This window comes from Oncorhynchus mykiss, unplaced genomic scaffold (assembly GCF_013265735.2).
Source record: "Oncorhynchus mykiss isolate Arlee unplaced genomic scaffold, USDA_OmykA_1.1 un_scaffold_188, whole genome shotgun sequence".
Classification (NCBI taxonomy): Eukaryota; Metazoa; Chordata; class Actinopteri; order Salmoniformes; family Salmonidae; genus Oncorhynchus; species Oncorhynchus mykiss.
In genome coordinates, this window is record NW_023493674.1 from 341,136 (window position 1) to 364,694 (window position 23,559).

The 23,559-nt window shown below is 47.6% G+C and overlaps 1 protein-coding gene across 1 annotated transcript in view; it reads right to left on the minus strand.

Moving 5' to 3' along the window:
- The window catches only part of LOC118947677 (anoctamin-1-like), a 117,466-nt gene that overhangs the window by 22,185 nt on the left and 71,722 nt on the right, over positions 1–23,559 (minus strand). Inside the window, exons 16-23 of the mRNA XM_036972632.1 lie at positions 14,931–15,005; positions 10,728–10,929; positions 9,834–9,945; positions 7,633–7,690; positions 7,393–7,493; positions 5,915–6,063; positions 1,607–1,759; positions 1,449–1,501 (exon numbers count right to left, since the gene is read on the minus strand). Coding sequence (XP_036828527.1) covers positions 1,449–1,501; positions 1,607–1,759; positions 5,915–6,063; positions 7,393–7,493; positions 7,633–7,690; positions 9,834–9,945; positions 10,728–10,929; positions 14,931–15,005 — 903 coding nt within the window. The remainder of the gene's footprint in view (positions 1–1,448; positions 1,502–1,606; positions 1,760–5,914; positions 6,064–7,392; positions 7,494–7,632; positions 7,691–9,833; positions 9,946–10,727; positions 10,930–14,930; positions 15,006–23,559) is intronic.

Genomic DNA, 23,559 nt, shown 5'->3' on the forward strand with positions numbered 1-23,559 from the left:
TTTGGCAAATCTGACCATAACTCTATCCTCCTGATTCCTGCGTACTCAAACAGGAAGTACCAGTGATGTGCTCTATAAGAAAGTGGTCCGATGAAACGGATGCTAAGGTACAGGACTGTTTAGCTAGCAGAGAATATGTTACGGGATTCATCCGGATTCATTAATCATTAACAACAACAACGTTTTCACCACAGCGACCGTACGTAGACATCCCAACCAGAAGCCATGGATTACAGGCAACATCCGTACTGAGCTCAAGGCTAGAGCTGCCGCTTTCAAGGAGGGGGACACGTATCCGGACGCTTATAAGAAATCCCGCTACGATGCAAGCAACACCGAACCATGCATGACGGCACCAGTTGTTTCGGACGACTGTGTGATCACGCTCTCCGTAGCTGACGTGAGTAAGACCTTTAAACAGGTTAACATTCACAAGGACACATGTTCATGCCACACACACACACACAACTGCTGTTACCAGACTCTTACAATACTGCTCAGTTTATACACTTGCCCTCCAACCCACCCTTCCCCAATACACATACAAATATTGGACTACAAATTGTGCCTTCGTGTATTATACTGATGCTAACATGTTAATTCTACTGAGACATTTACTTAGTTTCTATTGTTAGTGTTTATTAGTTATTATTGTTGTTGCATTGTCTAGAAGGAAACTGCAAGTAAGCATTTAGTTGGACGATGTATCCCATGTGTATCCCATACATACGACTCATAAAACGTGAATCTCTATGAGCTGGATGGCAAGCCAACATGTCTGCAGACGATAATACCAAAGACAATATCAGCATGTATTGTATCTAGTTGTAAAATCGCCTAAACAAACTGCCCTATCAATTTAGGAGTCTACAATCTCACCATATCCAACCTGCAGATTGAAGCAGAGTGGAGTCTGACATTGGCAACGGCACCATGCAATGCACCTGGACTGAAGAGGCAGACAAATAGGAGACATTGTGGTGGGCTCTCCTCTTAGAATGACACATTTCTCCAGGTAGGAACATCAAACATATCATCACCCCATTGGAGAGAAGAGTTATGACATCAGTCACTATTAGACGTTTTACCATCTAAAAGTCATATTCCTATTAACTTCCAGTGTAGTGACTGACTATCACAGTGCTACTTCATATTAACTTCCAGTGTAGTGACTGACTATCAGAGGGCTACTTCATATTAACTTCCAGTGTAGTGACTGACTATCACAGTGCTACTTCATTTCGGACAGGTTTCTGCCTGCTTGAACGGCAATAGCTCAGATACACATGAAAACATTAAATAACCCCGGGAAATGACAGAACATCACTAAGAGATGCAGAAAAACAATATAACATTAAAAATGGATGAATATTATCTTTATTGCATCAGGGTGCAAAAATACACTGTGTTTTTAGAATGAGTGTGTGCGCTCCAATGTTAACACTTACATTTATAATGACAGAGAACTTTCCCATTCCACTCAGGATGTTGTACCAGATTCCTACAGAGAGAGAGAACAGAGTTGTGAGAGAAGAGTGGAGGTGTGTGGATCTGTGTGTGGATCTGTGTGTGGACATGCGTCTTTGCGTGCAAGCGTGTGTGTTACCGATGTCTTTGGCTTGGACAGCGTCCGGTCGTCGCAGCTCGGTGACAAACTTCTTGGCATCGAGGCGGATCTCGATCACGTTGTTGAGAAGAGCGAAGAGAGGAGCCAGAGGGAACGACGCGACAAACAGAGAAACAAAACCAAACTGGATAACTGGGGAGAGAACACACACAGAGTGGTAGAGAGGAACAACATGAGGAAGTGTATGGAACAAGTCATTATCTTATCTGGTAGTCCTCTACAACACATCAACAAACAGCTGGAGGGCAGGGGACCCACCCCAGAGTTCAGGACCTAGCAGGGGACCCACCCCGAGTTCAGGACCTAGCAGGGGACCCACCCCGAGTTCAGGACCTAGCAGGGGACCCACCCCGAGTTCAGGACCTAGCAGGGGACCCACCCCGAGTTCAGGACCTAGCAGGGGACCCACCCCGAGTTCAGGACCTAGCAGGGGACCCACCCCGAGTTCAGGACCTAGCAGGGGACCCACCCCGAGTTCAGGACCTAGCAGGGGACCCACCCCGAGTTCAGGACCTAGCAGGGGACCCACCCCGAGTTCAGGACCTAACAGGGGACCCACCCCGAGTTCAGGACCTAGCAGGGGACCCACCCCGAGTTCAGGACCTAGCAGGGGACCCACCCCGAGTTCAGGACCTAGCAGGGGACCCACCCCGAGTTCAGGACCTAGCAGGGGACCCACCCCGAGTTCAGGACCTAGCAGGGGACCCACCCCGAGTTCAGGACCTAGCAGGGGACCCACCCCGAGTTCAGGACCTAGCAGGGGACCCACCCCGAGTTCAGGACCTAGCAGGGGACCCACCCCGAGTTCAGGACCTAGCAGGGGACCCACCCCGAGATCAGGACCTAGCAGGGGACCCACCCCGAGTTCAGGACCTAGCAGGGGACCCACCCCGAGTTCAGGACCTAGAAGATGCTTAATGTGAGTCTGGAAGGAGTTTACAGCCTAACCAGACACCTAGGTATTTGTAATTGTCCACATATTCTAAGTCAGAACAGTCCAGAGTAGTGATACTGGACGGGCGGGCAGGCAGGTGCGGGCAGCAATCGGTCGAAGAGCATGCATTTAGTTTTACTTGCATTTAAGAGCAGTTGGAGGCCACAGAATGAGAGATGTATGGCATTGAAGCTCGTCTGGAGGTTAGTTAACACAGTGTCCAAAGAAGGGACAGAAGTGTCCCCCTTTGAAGAGGGGGATGACTGCGACAGCTTTCCAGTCTTTGGGGATAACAGACGATACGAAAGAGAGGTTGAACAGGCTAGGAATAGGGGTTGCAACAATTGTGATATAGTTTCAGAAAGAGAGGGTCCAGATTGTCTAACCCAGCTGATATGTAGGGGTCCAGATTCTCTTTCAGAACATCGGCTATCTGGATTTGGGTGAAGGAGAAATGGGGGAGGTTTGGGCAAGTTGCTGTGGGGGGTGCAGTGCTGTTGACCGGGGTTGGGGTAGCCAGATGGAAAGCATGGCCAGCCGTAGAAAAATGCTTATTGAAATTCTCAATTATCGTGGATTTATCAGTGGTGACAGTGTTTCCTAGCCTCAGTGTAGTGGGCAGCTGGGAGGAGGTGCTCTTATTCTTCATGAACTTTACAGTGTCCCAGAACCTTTTGAAGTTTGTGCTACAGGATGCAATTTTCTGTTTGAAAAAGCCAGCCTTAACTTTCCTAACTGCCTGTGTATATTTGTTCCTAACTTCCCTGAAATATTGCAAATCACAGAGGGCTATTAGATGCTAATGCAGAATGCCACAGGATGTTTTTGTGCTGGTCAAGGGCAGTCAGGTCTGGAGAGAACCAAGGGTTATATAGGTTCCTGGTTCAACATTTTTTGAATTGGGCATGCTTATTTATTTAAGATGGTGAGGAAAGCACTTTTAAAGAATAACCAGGAATCCTCTACTGACAGATTGAGGTCAATATCCTTCCAGGATACCCAGGCCAGGTCGATTAGAATGGCCTGCTCGCTGAAGTGGTTTAGGGAAGTCAACAAATGAGAGCGCCTGGGGAATGGGAGTGGAGCTAGGCGCTGCAGGGCCTGGATTAACCTCTACATCACCAGAGGAACAGAGGAGGAGTAGGATAAGGGTACAGCTAAAGGCTATAAGAACTGGTTGTCTAGTGCGTTCGGAACAGAGAGTAAAAGGAGCAGGTTTCTGGGCACGGACAAATAGATTCAAGGCATAATGTACAGACAAGGGTATGGTAGGACGTGAATACAGTGGAGGTAAAACTAGGCATTGAGTGACGATGAGAGGTTTTGTCTATAGAGCCACCATTTAGACCAGGTGAGGTCAACCGCATGTGTGGGAGGTGAAACAAAATAGCTAGTTAAGGCATATTGAGCAGGGCTGGAGTCTCTACAGTGAAATAAGACAATAATCACTAACCAAAACAGCAATGGACAAGACATATTGACATTAGGGAGAGGCATGCGTAGCCAAGTGATCATAGGGACCAGTGGGAAGCTAGGTGAGCTGGAGACACGGCGAGTCAGACAGCTAGCTGGCCGGGTCTAAAAGGCTAGCAGAAGGGCCTTAGCGGGACGTCTTAACGGAAGAAGTCTGTTGTAGCCCCCTCGTGTGGTTACGTCGGCAGACCAGTCATGATGGATCAGCAGTGCTCCGTGTGGTAAAAGGGTCCAGGCCAATTGGCAAAATAGGTATTGTAGCCCAAGAAATTGGCTGAAGGTCCTCTTCAGCTAACATTCCAATATGCTCTAAACAGCTAGCGGGTCGCGGCTAGCAGGCTAGCGGATGGGCCTTCAGGGGATGTCGCAACAGAGAAGCCTGTTGAAACCCCTCGGCAGATTATGTCGGTGGACCAGTCGTGATGGAATCGTCGGGGCTCAGTGTCGGCAGTAAAAGGGGTCCAGGCCAATTGGCAAAATATGTATTGTAGCCCAAGGAGTGGCTGATGGACCTCTTCAGCTAGCCGGGAGATGGGACTAGCACGAGGCTAGTTCCAGGCTCACTGGTGTTTGCGTCGGGACAGAGACGATAGCCAGGGGGTAGCCACTTGGATAGCAGCTAGCTAGCTGTGATGATCCAGGTGAAAAGGTTCAGAGCTTGCGGTAGGAAACACGGAAATGTGGAGAAAAAGCAGTCCGGTATGATCTGGGTTGAGTCGCTCTATGCTGACTGGCAGGAGTTGACCAGGCTAAGGTTAGCTGATGACCACTAGCAGTGGCTAACTGACTACTAGCTAGTAAGCTGGCTATCTCCTGTTGGGGGTTCCGGTTCTGCAGTATAGAAAATAGCAGATCCATACCACATTGGGTGGCGGGTTGTAGGAGAGCATGTTGAAACTGAGGTTAAAAATATAAAAAATATCTACGAAATATATACGATGGAAAAAAAAGATATATAGACGGGACACAACAAGACAAAGACGCCTGAACTGCTACGCCATCTTGGATCTGGGATGAGGTTCAGTGATAAAGTAATCTACAGTAGCCAAGAGATGAGCTGTAAGTGTACCAAGCCTAAGATATATACACGGGACACAACAAGACAAAGACGCCTGAACTGCTACGCCATCTTTGATCTGGGATGAGGTTCAGTGATAAAGTAATCTACAGTAGCCAAGAGATGAGCTGTAAGTGTACCAAGCCTAAGATATATACACGGGACACGACAAGACAAAGACGTCTGAACTGCTACGCCATCTTGGATCTGGGATGAGGTTCAGTGATAAAGTAATCTATAGTACTACTGCCAAGAGATGAGCTGTAAGTGTACCAAGTCTAAGAGAGAGGCAGAGAGGCAGGGTGGTATGATCTCTGTCCAGGTAACAGGGAGAGAGAGGCAGGGTGGTATGGTCTCTGTCCAGGTAACAGGGAGAGAGAGGCAGGGTGGTATGGTCTCTGTCCAGGTAACAGGGAGAGAGAGGCAGGGTGGTATGGTCTCTGTCCAGGTAACAGGGAGAGAGAGGCAGGGTGGTATGGTCTCTGTCCAGGTAACAGGGAGAGAGAGGCAGGGTGGTATGGTCTCTGTCCAGGTAACAGGGAGAGAGAGGCAGGGTGGTATGGTCTCTGTCCAGGTAACAGGGAGAGAGAGGCAGGGTGGTATGGTCTCTGTCCAGGTAACAGGGAGAGAGAGGCAGGCTGGTATGGTCTCTGTCCAGGTAACAGGGAGAGAGAGGCAGGGTGATATGGTCTCTGTCCAGGTAACAGGGTGGTATGGTCTCTGTCCAGGTAACAGGGAGAGAGAGGCAGGGTGGTATGGTCCAGGTGTCTAGTTAATTACCTGACCTCCTCACCTCTGTTACCTACTGTTACTATATACTCACTCATCTCCATGTACTCGGGGGTCAGTCCTTCAAAGGGGACCAGGGTGTAGTCGAGGTTCCACTGTTGAGGAGGTCTGGCACGCTGCTCCTCTCTCTCCTCCAATGAAATCCCCTTACCCTTCCATGCTCGGATCAATTTCTTCAACTTACTGACGAGGGAGAGCGAGAAGGGAGGAAAAGATGGAGAGAGAAAAGGAGAGATGAGTCAGAGAGAAAGAGAACCATGAAACTCGATGACACCAAGACACTATAGGACACAATAGGACACTATGAGCCACTATAAGCTGCTATAAGCTGCTATGCGCCCCAGTGAAGCAGCACAGAGTAATGGAGAACATCCTAACATTAAAAAATATGCTATGAACCACTATGAGCCACTATGAACCACTACGAGCCACTACGAGCCCCAGTGAGAAAGCACAGAGTAGTAGAGAACGTCCTAACATTAAAATATTAAATGAGCCACTATGAACCACTAGGAGCCACTATGAACCACTATGAACCACTATGGGCCCCAGTGAAGCAGCACAGAGTAGTAGAGAACGTCCTAACATTAAAATATTAAATGAGCCACAATGAGCCACTATGAGCCACTATGAGCCACTATGAGCCACTATGAGCCACTATGAACCACTAGGAGCCACTAGGAACCACTAGGAGCCACTAGGAGCCACTAGGAGCCACTACGAACCACTAGGAGCCCCAGTGAAGCAGCACAGAGTAGTAGAGAACGTCCTAACATTAAAATATTAAATGAGCCACTATGGGCCACTATGATCCCCAGTGAAGCAGCACAGAGTAAAAGAACGTCCTAACATTAAAATATTAAATAAGACACTATGAGCCACTATGAACTACTATGAACTACTATAAGCCACTATGAGCCACTATGAACTACTATGAACCACTATGAACCACTATGAGCCACTATGAGCCACTATGAGCCACTATGATCCCCAGTGAAGCAGCACAGAGTAATAGAGAACGTCCTAACATTAAAATATTAAATAAGACACTATGAGCCACTATGAACTACTATGAACCACTATGAGCCACTATGAGCCACTATGAGTCCCAGTGAAGCAGCACAGAGTAATAGAGAACGTCCTAACAATAAAATATTAAATAAGACACTATGAGCCACTATGAGCCACTATGAGCCACTATGAACCACTATGAGCCACTATGAGCCCCAGTGAAGCAGCACAGAGTAATAGAGAACATCCTAACATTAAAATATTAAATAAGACACTATGAGCCACTATGAACTACTATGAACCACTATGAGCCACTATGATCCCCAGTGAAGCAGCACAGAGTAATAGAGAACGTCCTAACATTAAAATATTAAATCCCTGATATTGATGTTAGGCTCATAAAGTCAGGAGAGAAAATGTCCTTCAGCAGAATCTGATAAAGGCAGATATAGAGGAGGAATGGGCAGGGCAGTGTGTGTGTGTGTGTGTGTGTGTACTCACGGGATGCCGATCTCAAATACATTGTTCTGAATGAGTTGTTTCCCCACCATGATGATGCTGAGCTGAATACATAACTCTATTAAACAACCTCCAGGGGCACACTGAGAGGGAGAGAGAGGGGGGGGGGGGGGGGGGGGGGGGGGGCAGAGCCAAGAGTATGACAGAGGCCAGACAGTAAAGTTGTAAGCAAGAACATTAGTGTACAAACACCCCCCTCCACTAACATCCCCCCCCCCTCACCTCCTCCATCCGGTAGTCATTAAAAACATAGACGTAGTCTCCCGGCCTGCCTGCAAACCTGTCCACACACACACACACACACACACACACACACACACACACACACACACACACAGCAGGGTGAGTATAATTACATAAAGGCTGTCAAAGACCTGTTCTATTCAGCATGATAGTATGATAGTATGGGTGTCTGTTCACAGTTCTGTCTCATCAAACGGTCCTACTCAGAGTAGAGTCCTGTCTGTTCACAGTTCTGTCTCATCAAACAGTCCTACTCAGAGTAGAGTCCTGTCTGTTCACAGTTCTGTCTCATCAAACGGTCCTACTCAGAGTAGAGTCCTGTCTGTTCACAGTTCTGTCTCATCAAACGGTCCTACTCAGAGTAGAGTCCTGTCTGTTCACAGTTCTGTCTCATCAAACGGTCCTACTCAGAGTAGAGTCCTGTCTGTTCACAGTTCTGTCTCATCAAACGGTCCTACTCAGAGTAGAGTCCTGTCTGTTCACAGTTCTGTCTCATCAAACGGTCCTACTCAGAGTAGAGTCCTGTCTGTTCACAGTTCTGTCTCAAACAGTCCTACTCAGAGTAGAGTCCTGTCTGTTCACAGTTCTGTCTCATCAAACAGTCCTACTCAGAGTAGAGTCCTGTCTGTTCACAGTTCTGTCTCATCAAACAGTCCTACTCAGAGTAGAGTCCTGTCTGTTCACAGTTCTGTCTCATCAAACGGTCCTACTCAGAGTAGAGTCCTGTCTGTTCACAGTTCTGTCTCATCAAACAGTCCTACTCAGAGTAGAGTCCTGTCTGTTCACAGTTCTGTCTCATCAAACAGTCCTACTCAGAGTAGAGTCCTGTCTGTTCACAGTTCTGTCTCATCAAACGGTCCTACTCAGAGTAGAGTCCTGTCTGTTCACAGTTCTGTCTCAAACGGTCCTACTCAGAGTAGAGTCCTGTCTGTTCACAGTTCTGTCTCAAACGGTCAACAACCCCTAACAACCCCTAGCCCCACCCCCTATCCCCTAACCCAGTGTCATTTCTCCACATGTTAACCCCTAACCCTAACCCCTAACCCAGTGTCATTCATCTCTCCACATGTTAACCCCTAACCCCAACCCCAGTGTCATTCATCTCTCCACATGTTAACCTCTAACCCTAACCCAGTGTCATTAATCTCTCCACATGTCAACCCCTAACCCCAAACCCCAACCCCTAACCCAGTGTCATTAATCTCTCCACATGTTAACCCCTAACCCCAACCCCTAACCCAGTGTCATTAATCTCTCCACATGTTAACCCCTAACCCTAACCCCTAGCCCCAACCCCTAACCCCTAACCCAGTGTCATTCATCTCTCCACATGTTAACCCCTAACCCCAACCCCTAACCCTAACCCCTAACCCAGTGTCATTCATCTCTCCACATGTTAACCCCTAACCCCAACCCCTAACCCCAACCCCTAACCCAGTGTCATTAATCTCTCCACATGTTAACCCCTAACCCTAACCCCTAGCCCCAACCCCTAACCCCTAACCCAGTGTCATTCATCTCTCCACATGTTAACCCCTAACCCCAACCCCTAACCCTAACCCCTAACCCAGTGTCATTCATCTCTCCACATGTTAACCCCTAACCCCAACCCCTAACCCTAACCCCTAACCCAGTGTCATTCATCTCTCCACATGTTAACCCCTAACCCCAACCCCTAACCCCTAACCCTAACCCAGTGTCATTCATCTCTCCACATGTTAACCCCTAACCCCAACCCTAACCCAGTGTCATTCATCTCTCCACATGTTAACCCCTAACCCCAACCCCTAAACCAGTGTCATTAATCTCTCCACATGTTAACCCCTAACCCTAACCCCTAGCCCCAACCCCTAACCCAGTGTCATTCATCTCTCCACATGTTAATCCCTAACCCAGTGTCATTCATCTCTCCACATGTTAACCCCTAACCCCTAACCCCAACCACTAATCCCTAACCCAGTGTCATTCATCTCTCCACATGTTAACCCCTAACCCAGTGTCATTCATCTCTCCACATGTTAACCCCTAACCCCTAACCCCAACCCCTAACCCCAACCCCAGTGTCATTCATCTCTCCACATGTTAACCCCTAACCCCTAACCCCAACCCCTAATCCCTAACCCAGTGTCATTCATCTCTCCACATAACCCCACGTATACATGTGTGCGTCTGTGTCGTACCGTCCCTTAAAGAAAGCTACATAGAATATGGGGGCGTAGGCGTTCATGAACTTCAGTAGAAAAGCCTTCAGAATCAGATGCTGCTCAAAGTTACTCTCTGTCCTTGGAATTTCTGGGAGAGGAGAGAGGGGGAATGGAGAGAAGAAGGATGATTAGAGGTGAAGAGAGAGGGATGGGAGAGGGGAGAGAAGAGTGATGGGAGAGAGGAGAGGAGGAGAGAGGGATGGGAGAGAGGAGAGAGTGATGGGAGAGAAGAGAGGAGAGAGTGATGGGAGAGGGGAGAGAAGAGAGGAGAGAGTGATGGGAGAGGGGAGAGAAGAGTGATGGGAGAGAGGAGAGGAGGAGAGAGGGATCGGAGAGAGGAGAGAGTGATGGGAGAGTGATGGGAGAGAGGAGAGGAGGAGAGAGGGATGGGAGAGAGGAGAGAGTGATGGGAGAGAGTGATGGGAAAGAGGAGAGAGAGATGTCTTATTCAGGAGACCGTATGAAAAAGTATTTGAGAAATCTGAGTTAGCACACAGGACACAAACATGTAATAATCTGAATGTAGAGGTGTGTTACTCAGCTACAACACTTAATAATCTGAATGTAGAGGTGTGTTACCCAGCTACAACACTTAATCTGAATGTAGAGGTGTGTTACTCAGCTACAACACTTAATAATCTGAATGTAGAGGTGTGTTACCCAGCTACAACACTTAATAATCTGAATGTAGAGGTGTGTTACCCAGCTACAACACTTAATAATCTGAATGTAGAGGTGTGTTACCCAGCTACAACACTTAATAATCTGAATGTAGAGGTGTGTTACCCAGCTACAACACTTAATAATCTGAATGTAGAGGTGTGTTACCCAGCTACAACACTTAATAATCTGAATGTAGAGGTGTGTTACCCAGCTCAGTGAGCCAGACGGCCACAGCTCCGTAGATCTCATCCAGTATCAGAATGACCACCAGGTTGATGATGACAGCGGTTGCCGTGACGGTGACACGCACGTTAGACTTGGTCTCCGGGTCAGGTGACATCGCCATTAGAGCGGAAACGACAATACGATACACGATCACACCGAAAACCGCAGAGAACGTCAGCCCAAACTAGGACAGAGAGACATTACTGTGTTAGTCCAAACTAGGACAGAGAGACATTACTGTATTAGTCCCTCAACCCAAACTAGGACAGAGAGACATTACTGTATTAGTCCCTCAGCCCAAACTAGGACAGAGAGACATTACTGTATTAATCCCTCAGCCCAAACTAGGACAGAGAGACATTACTGTATTAGTCCCTCAGCCCAAACGAGGACAGAGAGACATTACTGTATTAGTCCCTCAGCCCAAACTAGGACAGAGAGACATTACTGTATTAATCCCTCAGCCCAAACTAGGACAGAGAGACATTACTGTATTAGTCCCTCAGCCCAAACGAGGACAGAGGGACATTACTGTATTAGTCCCTCAGCCCAAACGAGGACAGAGAGACATTACTGTATTAGTCCCTCAGCCCAAATGAGGACAGAGAGACATTACTGTATTAGTCCCTCAGCCCAAACTAGGACAGAGAGACATTACTGTATTAGTCCCTCAGCCCAAACTAGGACAGAGAGACATTACTGTATTAATCCCTCAGCCCAAACTAGGACAGAGAGACATTACTGTATTAGTCCCTCAGCCCAAACGAGGACAGAGGGACATTACTGTATTAGTCCCTCAGCCCAAACGAGGACAGAGAGACATTACTGTATTAGTCCCTCAGCCCAAACGAGGACAGAGAGACATTACTGTATTAGTCCCTCAGCCCAAACTAGGACAGAGAGACATTACTGTATTAGTCCCTCAGCCCAAACTACGACAGAGAGACATTACTGTATTAATCCCTAAACCCAAACTAGGACAAAGAGACATTACTGTATTAGTCCCTCAGCCCAAACGAGGACAGAGAGACATTACTGTATTAGTCCCTCAGCCCAAACGAGGACAGAGAGACATTACTGTATTAGTCCCTCAGCCCAAACTGAGCAGAAAACCTGAGCCTCCGTTTCACTATGATGAATCAAATGGGAAACACTAAACAAACACGAAGAGTTATCTTTCCAAAACGGAGATGTATGGGTTAACCACTTCTTCAATCTGTTGGCCCTATAACACAGATCAAACAGCAAAACATCTAAATTATCAAATACAAATCTTAGAATCAACTATTAAAGACTACCAGAACCAAATTACTATACGACAGACCACGTATTCACCCTGCACACCCTAATTGGCAAACACACAAACCAAAACAAAGGCAAAGTCTTTGCATGCTTTGTTGATTTAAAAAAAGGGTTTGACTCAATTTTGCATGAGGGTCTGCTAGACAAATTGATGGAAAGCAGTTCGACATTATAAAATCCATGTACACAATCAACAAGTATGCACACATTTATTTCCACAGGGCCATGGGGTGAGACAGGGATGCAGCTTAAACTTCACCCTGTTCAACATATATCAACGAATTGGCGAGGGCACTAGAACAGTCTACAGCACCTGGCCTCACCCTATTAGAATCTGAAGTCAAATGTCTACTGTTTGGTGATGATCTGGTGCTTCTGTCCACAACCAAGGAGGGTCTACAGCAGCACCTAGATCTTCTGCACAGATTCTGACAGACCTGGGCCCTGACAGACCTGGGCCCTGACAGACCTGGGCCCTGACAGACCTGGGCCCTGACAGACCTGGGCCCTGACAGACCTGGGCCCTGACAGACCTGGGCCCTGACAGTAAATCTCAGGAAGACAAAAAATGGCGTTCCAAAAAAGGTCAAGGACCATAAATACAAATTCCATTTTGAAACTGTTGCCCTAGAGCACATAAAAAAAATATACAATATTCGGCCTAAACTTCAGCGCCACAGGTAACTTCAAAGCTGTGAACGATCTGAGAGACAAGGTAAGAAGGGCCTTTTATGAAATCAAAAGGAACATAAATTCTACATAGAAATACTTGTCTCAGTTATAGAACCCATTGCCCTTTATGGTTGTGAGGTCTGGGGTCCGCTCACCAACCAAGAATTCACTAAATGGGACAAACACCAAAAAATATCCTCCGCGTACAACTTAGAACACCAAATAATACCTGCAGAGCAGAATTAAGCAGATACCCGCTAATTATCAAAATCCAGAAAAGAGCCATTCAAATCTACAACCACCTAAAAGAAAACGATTCCCAAACCTTCCATAACCAAGCCATCACCTACAGAGAGATGAACCTCGAGAAGAGTCCCCTAAGCAAGCTGGTCCTGGGGCTCTGTTCACAAACACAAACAGACCCCACAGAGCCCCAGGACAGCAACACAATTAGACCCAACCAAAAAAAAACCAAAAGATAATTACTTGACATTTTGGAAAGAATACCTGACCACAGAGTGGCAGAATACCTGACCACTGTGACTGACCCAAACTTAAGGAAATCTTTGACTATGTACAGCCTTGCTATTGAGAAAGGATGCCATAGGCAGACATGGTTCTCAAGAGAAGACAGGCTATGTGCACACTGCCCACAAAATGAGGTGGAAACTGAGCTGCACTTCCTAACCTCCTGCTAAATGTATGACCATATTAGAGATACATATTTCTCTCAGATTACACAGGTCCACAAAAAAACGAATCCTATTTTCCTGGGTGAAATACCACAGTGTGACATCACAGCAGCAATATTTGTGACCTGTTGCCACAAGAAAGGGGTAACCAGTGAAGAACAAACACCATTGTAAATACAACCCATATTTATGCTTATTTATTTTCCCTTTTGTACTTTAACTATTTGCACATCGTTACAACCCTGTACATATGACATTTGAAATGTCTATTCTTTTGGAACTTCTGTTAGTGTAATGTTTACTGTTCATTTTTATTGTATATTTCACTTTTGGATATTATCAACTTCACCTGCTTTGGCAATGTTAACATATGTTTCCCAAAGCAATAAAGCCCCTTGAGAGAGAGAGACACAGAGATAGGAGACAGAGAGAGGAGACAGAGAGAGAGAGACAGAGAGAGAGACACACAGAGAGAGGAGACAGAGAGAGGAGACAGAGAGAGGAGACAGAGAGAGGAGACAGAGAGAGAGAGAGAGAGAGAGAGACAGAGAGAGGAGACAGAGAGAGAGAGAGAGAGAGACAGAGAGAGAGAGAGACAGAGAGAGAGAGACACGGAGAGAGAGAGACACGGAGAGAGAGAGACACGGAGAGAGAGAGACACGGAGAGAGAGAGACACGGAGAGAGAGAGACACGGAGAGAGAGAGACACGGAGAGAGAGAGACACGGAGAGAGAGAGACACGGAGAGAGAGAGACAGAGAGAGACACGGAGAGAGGGACAGAGAGAGAGAGAGACACGGAGAGAGGAGACGGAGAGAGAGACACGGAGAGAGGAGACGGAGAGAGACACGGAGAGAGGGACAGAGAGAGAGACAGAGAGAGGAGACAGAGGGAGGAGACAGAGAGAGAGAGACACAGAGAGAGAGACACAGAGAGAGGAGACAGAGAGAGAGAGACACGGAGAGAGGGACAGAGAGAGAGGGACAGAGAGAGACACGGAGAGAGGAGACAGAGAGAGAGACACGGAGGGACAGAGAGAGAGAGACACAGAGAGAGAGACAGAGAGAGGAGACAGAGAGAGGAGACAGAGAGAGGAGACAGAGAGAGACACGGAGAGAGGAGACAGAGAGAGGAGACAGAGAGAGAGACACGGAGAGAGGGACAGAGAGAGAGAGAGACACAGAGAGAGAGACAGAGAGAGGAGACAGAGAGAGACACGGAGAGAGGGACAGAGAGAGAGACACAGAGAGAGGAGACAGAGAGAGAGACACGGGGAGAGGAGACAGAGAGAGAGACACAGAGAGGGACAGAGAGAGAGAGAGACATGGAGAGAGGAGACAGAGAGAGAGACACGGAGACAGATACGGAGAGGAGACAGAGAGAGAGACACGGAGAGAGAGACACGGAGAGAGGGACAGAGAGAGAGGGACAGAGAGAGAGGGACAGAGAGAGAGAGAGACACAGAGCGAGGGACAGAGAGAGAGAGAGACAACATTAGGCCAAACTAAAAGCACAGTCACCATAAAGAGGATGGAGGAGATGTTGATGAGGTATCCAGGCAGACGGTCCCTCCAGGTCAGCTTCTCCACACCTGTCTGGGTTAGAGGTTAGAGACACATTAAGAGCACAAGCACATGTAGATTGCCATTAGAGACCAATATAGACCAGAAGAGACTAGTAGACCAGTAAAGAACAGAGAGAACAGAGAGACCAGTAGACACCAGTAGAGAACAGAAGATACCAGTAGACAACAGAAGAAACCAGTAGAGACCAGTAGAGACCAGTAGAGAACAGAAGATACCAGTAGAGACCAGTAGAGAACAGAAGAGACCAGAAGAGACCAGTAGAGACCAGAAGAGACCAATAAAGCTCAATATAGACCAGTAGAGGCCAACAGAAGCCAATATAGACCAGTAGAAGCCAACAGAAGTCAACAGAAGCCAAGATAGACCAGTAGACACCAGTAAAGATCAAGAAAGACCACTGAGACAGGACTGCTGTTTGGCCACTAACTAATGGTCCTCTGAGACAGGACTGCTGTTTGGTCCTCTGAGACAGGACTGCTGTTTGGTCCTCTGAGACAGGACTGCTGTTTGGTCCTCTGAGACAGGACTGCTGTTTGGTCCTCTGAGACAGGACTGCTGTTTGGTCCTCTGAGACAGGACTGCTGTTTGACCTCTAACCCTAACCATTGATAGTGATCACTACATTGTTGGGTTTGGAGCTGGTAGAAACCATTTCCCAGTACTTGTGACATTACAAGTTGAAACACACACAGACAGTGACTGTAGATGTCCCAGTGATGCAGCACGTTGTCAGATCATAAGGTGGACAACAGCACCACCTAGCACCTAGCACCAAGCACCCACACACACACACAGCACCAAGCACCCACCCACCACCTATCACCCACCCACATCTACCACCTAGCACCCACCCACATCCACCCACCACCCGCCCACATCCACCCTCCCTCCCACCCACCACCTAGCACCCACCCACCCAAACACCACCTAGCACCCACCCACCCAAACACCACCTAGCACCCACCCACCCACCCACCCACACCCACCAACCCACCCACACCCACCCACCACCTAGCACCCACCACCTAGCACCCACCCACACCCACCACCTAGCACCCACCCACACCCACACCCACCACCTAGCACCCACCCACACACATCCACCACCTAGCACCCACCCACACACATCCACCACCTAGCACCCACCCAAACACATCCACACAGCACTGACATAAATACTCTAACCCTCTCCTCCCCCCCTCTCGTCTCCTCCCCCCACCTCTCGTCTCCTCCCCCCACCTCTCGTCTCCTCCCCCCACCTCTCGTCTCCTCCCCCCACCTCTCGTCTCCTCCCCCCACCTCTCGTCTCCTCCCCCCACCTCTCGTCTTGACACTAGTAAAAGTGATGGCAGTAACACAGGAGATTAGTGTCCATATAACCTAATGTAGCAGGCCTTTCATTCTGGTCCTGTCTGGATGGTTCTCTTCTGCACTGTTCAACCAATCCAGTAATTGTGGAGGAGGAGTTAAGCTGGAGTGTCTGCTTGTTAACGTCCAAAAGAGGAAGTTGCTTCACAGGCTCTCTTTCCATTTCCCCTGTAAACTGGATGAATCTGGTTTTCAGCACCCTTGCTGAGGGTGGTAACCATGTGGTCTTGCACTGAAATGAACCCAAAGAGACCCACTATAAGGTCAGGACTCTCTCCTGACACCACCACATCCCTGTCAGAGTGCATCACACACACTCCTCCTCCCTGCAGGCCGCTAAGCCCTTTGGGAAATTACTGTCATGGGATTTCCTCTGGGCCATATGTCACCTCACACACACCCTTTCTATCTAGAGCAGGAATTAACAGAGTACAGAGATGTACCACAAGGCACCTAGTGACAATGTTCTGCCATCTAGTCAGAGCAACGTCAGACGGAAGGGAAGAGGAAGTCAGACAGGGTTACGGTCAGGTCGGGAGGCTGGGTGAAGGTCGGGAGGCTGGGTGAAGGTCGGGAGGCTGGGTGAAGGTCAAGTCGGGAGGCTGGGTGAAAGTCGGGTGGCTTAATGAAGGTCGGGTGGCTGGGTTAAGGTCAGGCCGGGAGGCTGGGTGAAGGTCGGGAGGCTGGGTGAAGGTCAAGTCGGGAGGCTAGGTGAAGGTCGGGTGGCTGAGTGAAGGTTGGGTGGCTGAGTGAAGGTCGGGAGGCTGGGTTAAGGTCAGATCGGGAGGCTGGGTGAAGGTCGGGTGGCTGGGTGAAGGTCGGGTGGCTGGGTGAAGGTCGGGAGGCTGAATGAAGGTCGGGAGGCTGAATGAAGGTCGGGTCGGGAGGCTTAAGTGAAGGTCGGGAGGCTGGGCGAAGGTCGGGAGGCTTAATGAAGGTCGGGAGGCTTAATGAAGGTCGGGTGGCTGGGTTAAGGTCAGGTCGGGTGGCTGAGTGAAGGTCGGGAGGCTGGGTTAAGGTCAGATCGGGAGGCTGGGTGAAGGTCGGGTAGCTGGGTGAAGGTCGGGTGGCTGGGTAAAGGTCGGGAGGCTGAATGAAGGTCGGGAGGCTGAATGAAGTTCGGGTCGGGAGGCTTAAGTGAAGGTCGGGAGGCTGGGCGAAGGTCGGGAGGCTTAATGAAGGTCGGGTGGCTTAATGAAGGTCGGGAGGCTGGGTGAAGATCAGGTCGGGAGGCTGGGTGAAGATCAGGTCGGGAGGCTGGGTTAAGGTCGGGAGGCTGGGTGAAGGTCGGGAGGCTGGGTGAAGGTCGGGAGGCTGGGTGAAGGTCGGGAGGCTGGGTGAAGGTCAGGAGGCTGGGTTAAGCTGGGATAGAATCTGCTGTGTTCAACCAGGCCACAGTACTGCTAATTTCCTTTCTAGTCAGTTAGCCAGGTTTCTGTTTCAGTCTCTATTCGATTATACTGGGGATTTACTGATTATACGGTGACTGAGTTTATCAGGAAGTGTATAGGCAATGCTGTACCCACTGACTATTAAAACCTACCCTAACCAGAATCCGTGGACAGATGGCAGCATTCGCGCAAAACTGAAAGCGTGAACCATCGCATTTAACCACGGCAAGGTGACTGGGAACAATGGCAGAATATGAAGTGTAGTTATTCCCTCCACAAGGCAATCAAACAAGTTAATTCCTTCCGCAAGTCAATCAAACAAGTAAAACGTCAGCATAGAGACAAAGGGGAGTCACAATTCAACAGCTCAGACACCAGACATATGTGGCAGGGTCTACAGACAATCACGGTCTACAAATGGAAAACCAGCCACGTCGTGGACACAAACATCCTGCTTCTGGACAAACTGAACACCTTCTCCGCTCACTTTGAGGATCACACAGTGCCACTGACGAGGCCCACTACCAAGGACAGTGTGCTCTCCTTCTCCGTGGCCGACCTGAGTAAGACATTTAAATGTGTTAACCCTCGCAAGGCTGCCAGCCCAGACAGCATCCCTAGCTGCGTCCTCAGAGCTTGTGCAGACCAGCTGGCTGGTGTGTTCATGGACATATTAAATCTCTCCCTATCCCAGTCTGCTGTTCCCACATGCTCCAAGGTGTCCACCATTGTTCCTGTTCCGAAGAAAGCGAAGGTAACTGAGCTATACGACTATCGCCCCGTAGCACTCACTTCTGTCATCATTAAGTGCTTTGAGAGACTAATCAAGGATCATATCACCTCCACCCTACTTGACACCCTAGTCCCACTCCAATTTGCTTACCGCCCCAATAGACCCACCGACGATGCAATCGCCATCGCAACGCACACTGCCCTAACCCATCTGGACAAGAGGAATACCTATGTAAGAATGCTGTTAATTTACAGTAGCTCAGCATTCAACACCATAGTACCTTCCAAGCTCATCATTGCGCCCTGTGAAGCTGGGTCCTGGACTTCCTGACGGGTCGCCCCCAAGAGGTGAAGGTAGGAAACAACACCTCCATTTCGCTGATCCTCAACACAGGGACCCCACAAGGGTGCGTTCTCAGCCCTCTCCTGTACTTCCTGTTCACACATGACTGCGTGGCCAAGCACGCCTCCAACTCAATCATCAAGTTTGCAGACGACACAACAGTAGTTAGGCTTGATTACCAACAATGAGACAGCCTACAGGGAGGAGGTGAGGGCCCTCGGAGTGTGGTGTCAGGAAAATAACCTCTCACTCAACGTCAACAAAACAAAAAGGAGATGATTGTGGACTTCAGGAAAGAGCAGAGGGAGCACCCCCTATCCACATCGATGGGACAGTAGTGGAGAAGGTGGAATGTTTTAAGTTCCTTGGAGTACACATCACTGACAAACTGAAATGGTACACCCACACAGAATCTCAAGAGGCTGAAGAAATTTGTCTTGGCACCTAAAACCCACAAACTTTTACAGATGCACAATCGAGAGCATCCTGTCGGGTTGTATCACCGCCTGGTACGGCAACTGCTCCGCTCACAACCGTAAGGCTCTCCAGAGGGTACTGAGGTCTGCACAACGCATCACCGGGGGCAAACTACCTGCCCTCCAGGACACCTACACCACCTGATGTCACAGGAAGGCCTAAAAGATCAGCAAAGGACAACAACCACCCGAGCCACTGCCTGTTCACCCGCTATCATCCAGAAGGAGAGGTCAGTACAGCTGCATCAAAGCAGGGACAGAGAGACTGAAAAACAGCTTCCATCTCAAGGCCATCAGACAGCCTCCATCTCAAGGCCATCAGACTGTTAAATAGCCATCACTAACACAGAGGCTGCTGCCTATATACATAGACTTTAAATCACTGGCCACTTGAATACATTGAACACTATTCATAATAATAATAATAATAATAATAATAATGTTTATATATTTTGCATTACTCATCTCGTATGTATATACTGTATTCTATTCTACTGTATCTTAGTCTATGCTGCTCTGACATTTCTCCTCCATATATTTATATATTCTTAATTCCATTCATTTACTTAAGATATGTAGGTATTGGGTATATGTTGTGAAATTGTTAGATATTACTGCACTGTCGGAGCTAGAAACACAAGCATTTTGATAAACCTGCAATAACATCTGCTAAACACGTGTATGTGACCAATACAATTTGATTATTCAGTTAGTGAAGCCATGTTCTTGTTTCAGTCTCTATTCAATTAGTGAAGCCATGTTTCAGTCTCTATTCAGGTAGTGAAGCCAGGTTTCAGTCTCTATTCAATTAGTGAAGCCATGTTTCTGTCTCTATTCAATTAGTGAAGCCATGTTTCAGTCTCTATTCAGTTAGTGAAGCCATGTTTCTGTCTCTATTCAGTTAGTGAAGCCATGTTTCAGTCTCTATTCAGTTAGTGAAGCCATGTTTCAGTCTCTATTCAGTTAGTGAAGCCATGTTTCAGTTTGTCTCTATTCAGTTAGTGAAGCCATGTTTCTGTTTGTCTCTATTCAGTTAGTGAAGCCATGTTTCAGTCTCTATTCAATTAGTGAAGCCATGTTTCTGTCTCTAGTCAGTTAGTGAAGCCATGTTTCAGTTAGTGAAGCCATGTTTCAGTTTGTCTCTATTCAGTTAGTGAAGCCATGTTTCAGTCTCTATTCAGGTAGTGAAGCCATGTTTCAGTCTCTATTCAGGTAGTGAAGCCATGTTTCAGTCTCTATTCCGGTAGTGAAGCCATGTTTCTGTTTCAGTCTCTATTCAGGTAGTGAAGCCAGGTTTCAGTCTCTATTCAGTTAGTGAAGCCATGTTTCTGTTTCAGTCTCTATTCAGGTAGTGAAGCCAGGTTTCAGTCTCTATTCAGGTAGTGAAGCCATGTTTCAGTCTCTATTCAATTAGTGAAGCCATGTTTCAGTCTCTATTCAGTTAGTGAAGCCATGTTTCAGTCTCTATTCAGTTAGTGAAGCCATGTTTCAGTCTCTATTCAGTTAGTGAAGCCATGTTTCAGTTTGTCTCTATTCAGTTAGTGAAGCCATGTTTCAGTTTGTCTCTATTCAGTTAGTGAAGCCATGTTTCAGTCTCTATTCAATTAGTGAAGCCATGTTTCTGTCTCTAGTCAGTTAGTGAAGCCATGTTTCTGTTTCAGTCTCTATTCAGGTAGTGAAGCCATGTTTCAGTCTCTATTCAATTAGTGAAGCCATGTTTCTGTCTCTAGTCAGTTAGTGAAGCCATGTTTCAGTTAGTGAAGCCATGTTTCAGTTTGTCTCTATTCAGTTACTGAAGCCATGTTTCAGTCTCTATTCAGGTAGTGAAGCCATGTTTCAGTATCTATTCAGGTAGTGAAGCCATGTTTCAGTCTCTATTCCGGTAGTGAAGCCATGTTTCTGTTTGTCTCTTTTCAGTTAGTGAAGCCATGTTTCTGTTTCAGTCTCTATTCAGGTAGTGAAGCCAGGTGTCAGTCTCTATTCAGGTAGTGAAGCCATGTTTCAGTCTCTATTCAATTAGTGAAGCCATGTTTCAGTCTCTATTCAGTTAGTGAAGCCATGTTTCAGTCTCTATTAAGTTAGTGAAGCCATGTTTCAGTCTCTATTCAGTTAGTGAAGCCATGTTTCAGTTTGTCTCTATTCAGTTAGTGAAGCCATGTTTCAGTTTGTCTCTATTCAGTTAGTGAAGCCATGTTTCAGTCTCTATTCAATTAGTGAAGCCATGTTTCTGTCTCTAGTCAGTTAGTGAAGCCATGTTTCAGTTAGTGAAGCCATGTTTCTGTTTGTCTCTATTCAGTTAGTGAAGCCATGTTTCATTTTCAGTCTCTATTCAGTTAGTGAAGCCATGTTTCAGTCTCTATTCAGTTAGTGAAGCCATGTTTCTGTCTCTATTCAATTAGTGAAGCCATGTTTCTGTCTCTATTCAGTTAGTGAAGCCATGTTTCAGTCTCTATTCCGGTAGTGAAGCCATGTTTCAGTCTCTATTCCGGTAGTGAAGCCATGTTTCAGTCTCTATTCCGGTAGTGAAGCCATGTTTCAGTCTCTATTCAATTAGTGAAGCCATGTTTCTGTCTCTATTCAGTTAGTGAAGCCATGTTTCAGTCTCTATTCAATTAGTGAAGCCATGTTTCAGTCTCTATTCAATTAGTGAAGCCATGTTTCTGTCTCTATTCAGTTAGTGAAGCCATGTTTCTGTCTCTATTCAGTTAGTGAAGCCATGTTTCTGTCTCTATTCAGTTAGTGAAGCCATGTTTCTGTCTGTAGTCAAATCAAATCGTATTTGTCACATACAAGCCCAACAATGCAGTTTCAAGAAAACACTTAGAAAAGTAAGAAAAATAAGAGCAGCAGTAAATAACAATAGCATGGCTACATACAGGGGGTACCGGTACAGAGTCAATGTGCGGGAGCACCGGTTAGTCGAGGTAATTGAGGTAATATGTACATGTAGGTAGAGTTAAAGTGACTATGCATAGATAATACCAGAGTAGCAGCAGCGTAGAAGAGGAGGCGGCAATGCAAATAGCCTGGGTAGCCATTTGATTAGCTGTTCCAAGAAGCTGTTTAGAAGCCTCTTGGACCGAGACTTTGCGCTTCAGTAAAGCTTGCCGTGTGGTAGCAGAGAGAACAGTCTATGACTAAGTCTTTCACAATTGTTAGCGCCTTCCTCTGACACCGCCTGGTATAGAGGTCCTGGATGACAGGACCTGTGATGTACTGGGCCGTACACACTACCCTATGTAGTGCCTTGCGGTCGGAGGCCGAGCAGTTGCAATATCAGGCAGTGATGCAACCCATCAGGATGCTCTCGATGGTGCAGCTGTAAAACCTTTTGAGGATCTGAGGACCAAGGGGTTCTGGGATAATGGTGTTGATGTGAGCCACGACTAGCCTTTCAAAGCATTTCATGGCTACAGACGTGAGTGCTACGGGTCAGTAGTCATTTAGGCAGGTTCTTGGGCACAGGGACTATGGTGGTCTGCTTGAAACATGTTGGGATTACAGACTCAGACAGGGTGAGGTTGAAAATGTCAGTGAAGACACTTGCCAGTTGGACAGAGCATGCTTTGAGTACACATCATGGTAATCCGTCTGACCCTGCGCCCTTGTGAATGTTGACCTGTTTAAAGGTCTTACTCACATTGGCTGTGGAGAGCGTGATCACAGTTGTCCGGAACAGCTGATGCTCTCATGCATGTTTCAGTATTACTTGCCTCTAAGCGAGCATATAAGTTATTTAGCTCCTCTGGTAGGCACGTGTCACTGGGCAGCTCTCAGGTGTGCTTCCCTTTGTAGTCTGTAATAGTTTGCAAGCACTGCCACATCTGATGAGCATCAGAGCTGGTGTAGGACGATTTGATCTTAGTACTGTATTGACGCTTTGCCTGTTTGATGGTTTGTCGGAGGGCGTAGCGGGATTTCTTATAAGCTTCCGGGTTAGAGTCCCGCTCCTTGAAAGCTGCAGCTCTAACCTTTAGCTCAGAGCGAATGTTGCCTGTAATCAATGGCTTCTGGCTGGGGGATGTACGTTCAGTCACTGCAGGAACGACATCATCGATGCACTTCTTGGGCATAGTGGGAGGTGGCCTGGCGGGTAGGTGTGTTGGGCCATTAACCGAAAGGTTGCTGGATCGAATCCCCGAGCTGACAAGATAAAAAATCTGTCATTCTTTCCCTGAACAACGCAGTTAATCCACTGTTCGTCCAGGCGTGGATGTCGATTATGGCAGCCCCCGCACCTCTCTGATTCAGAG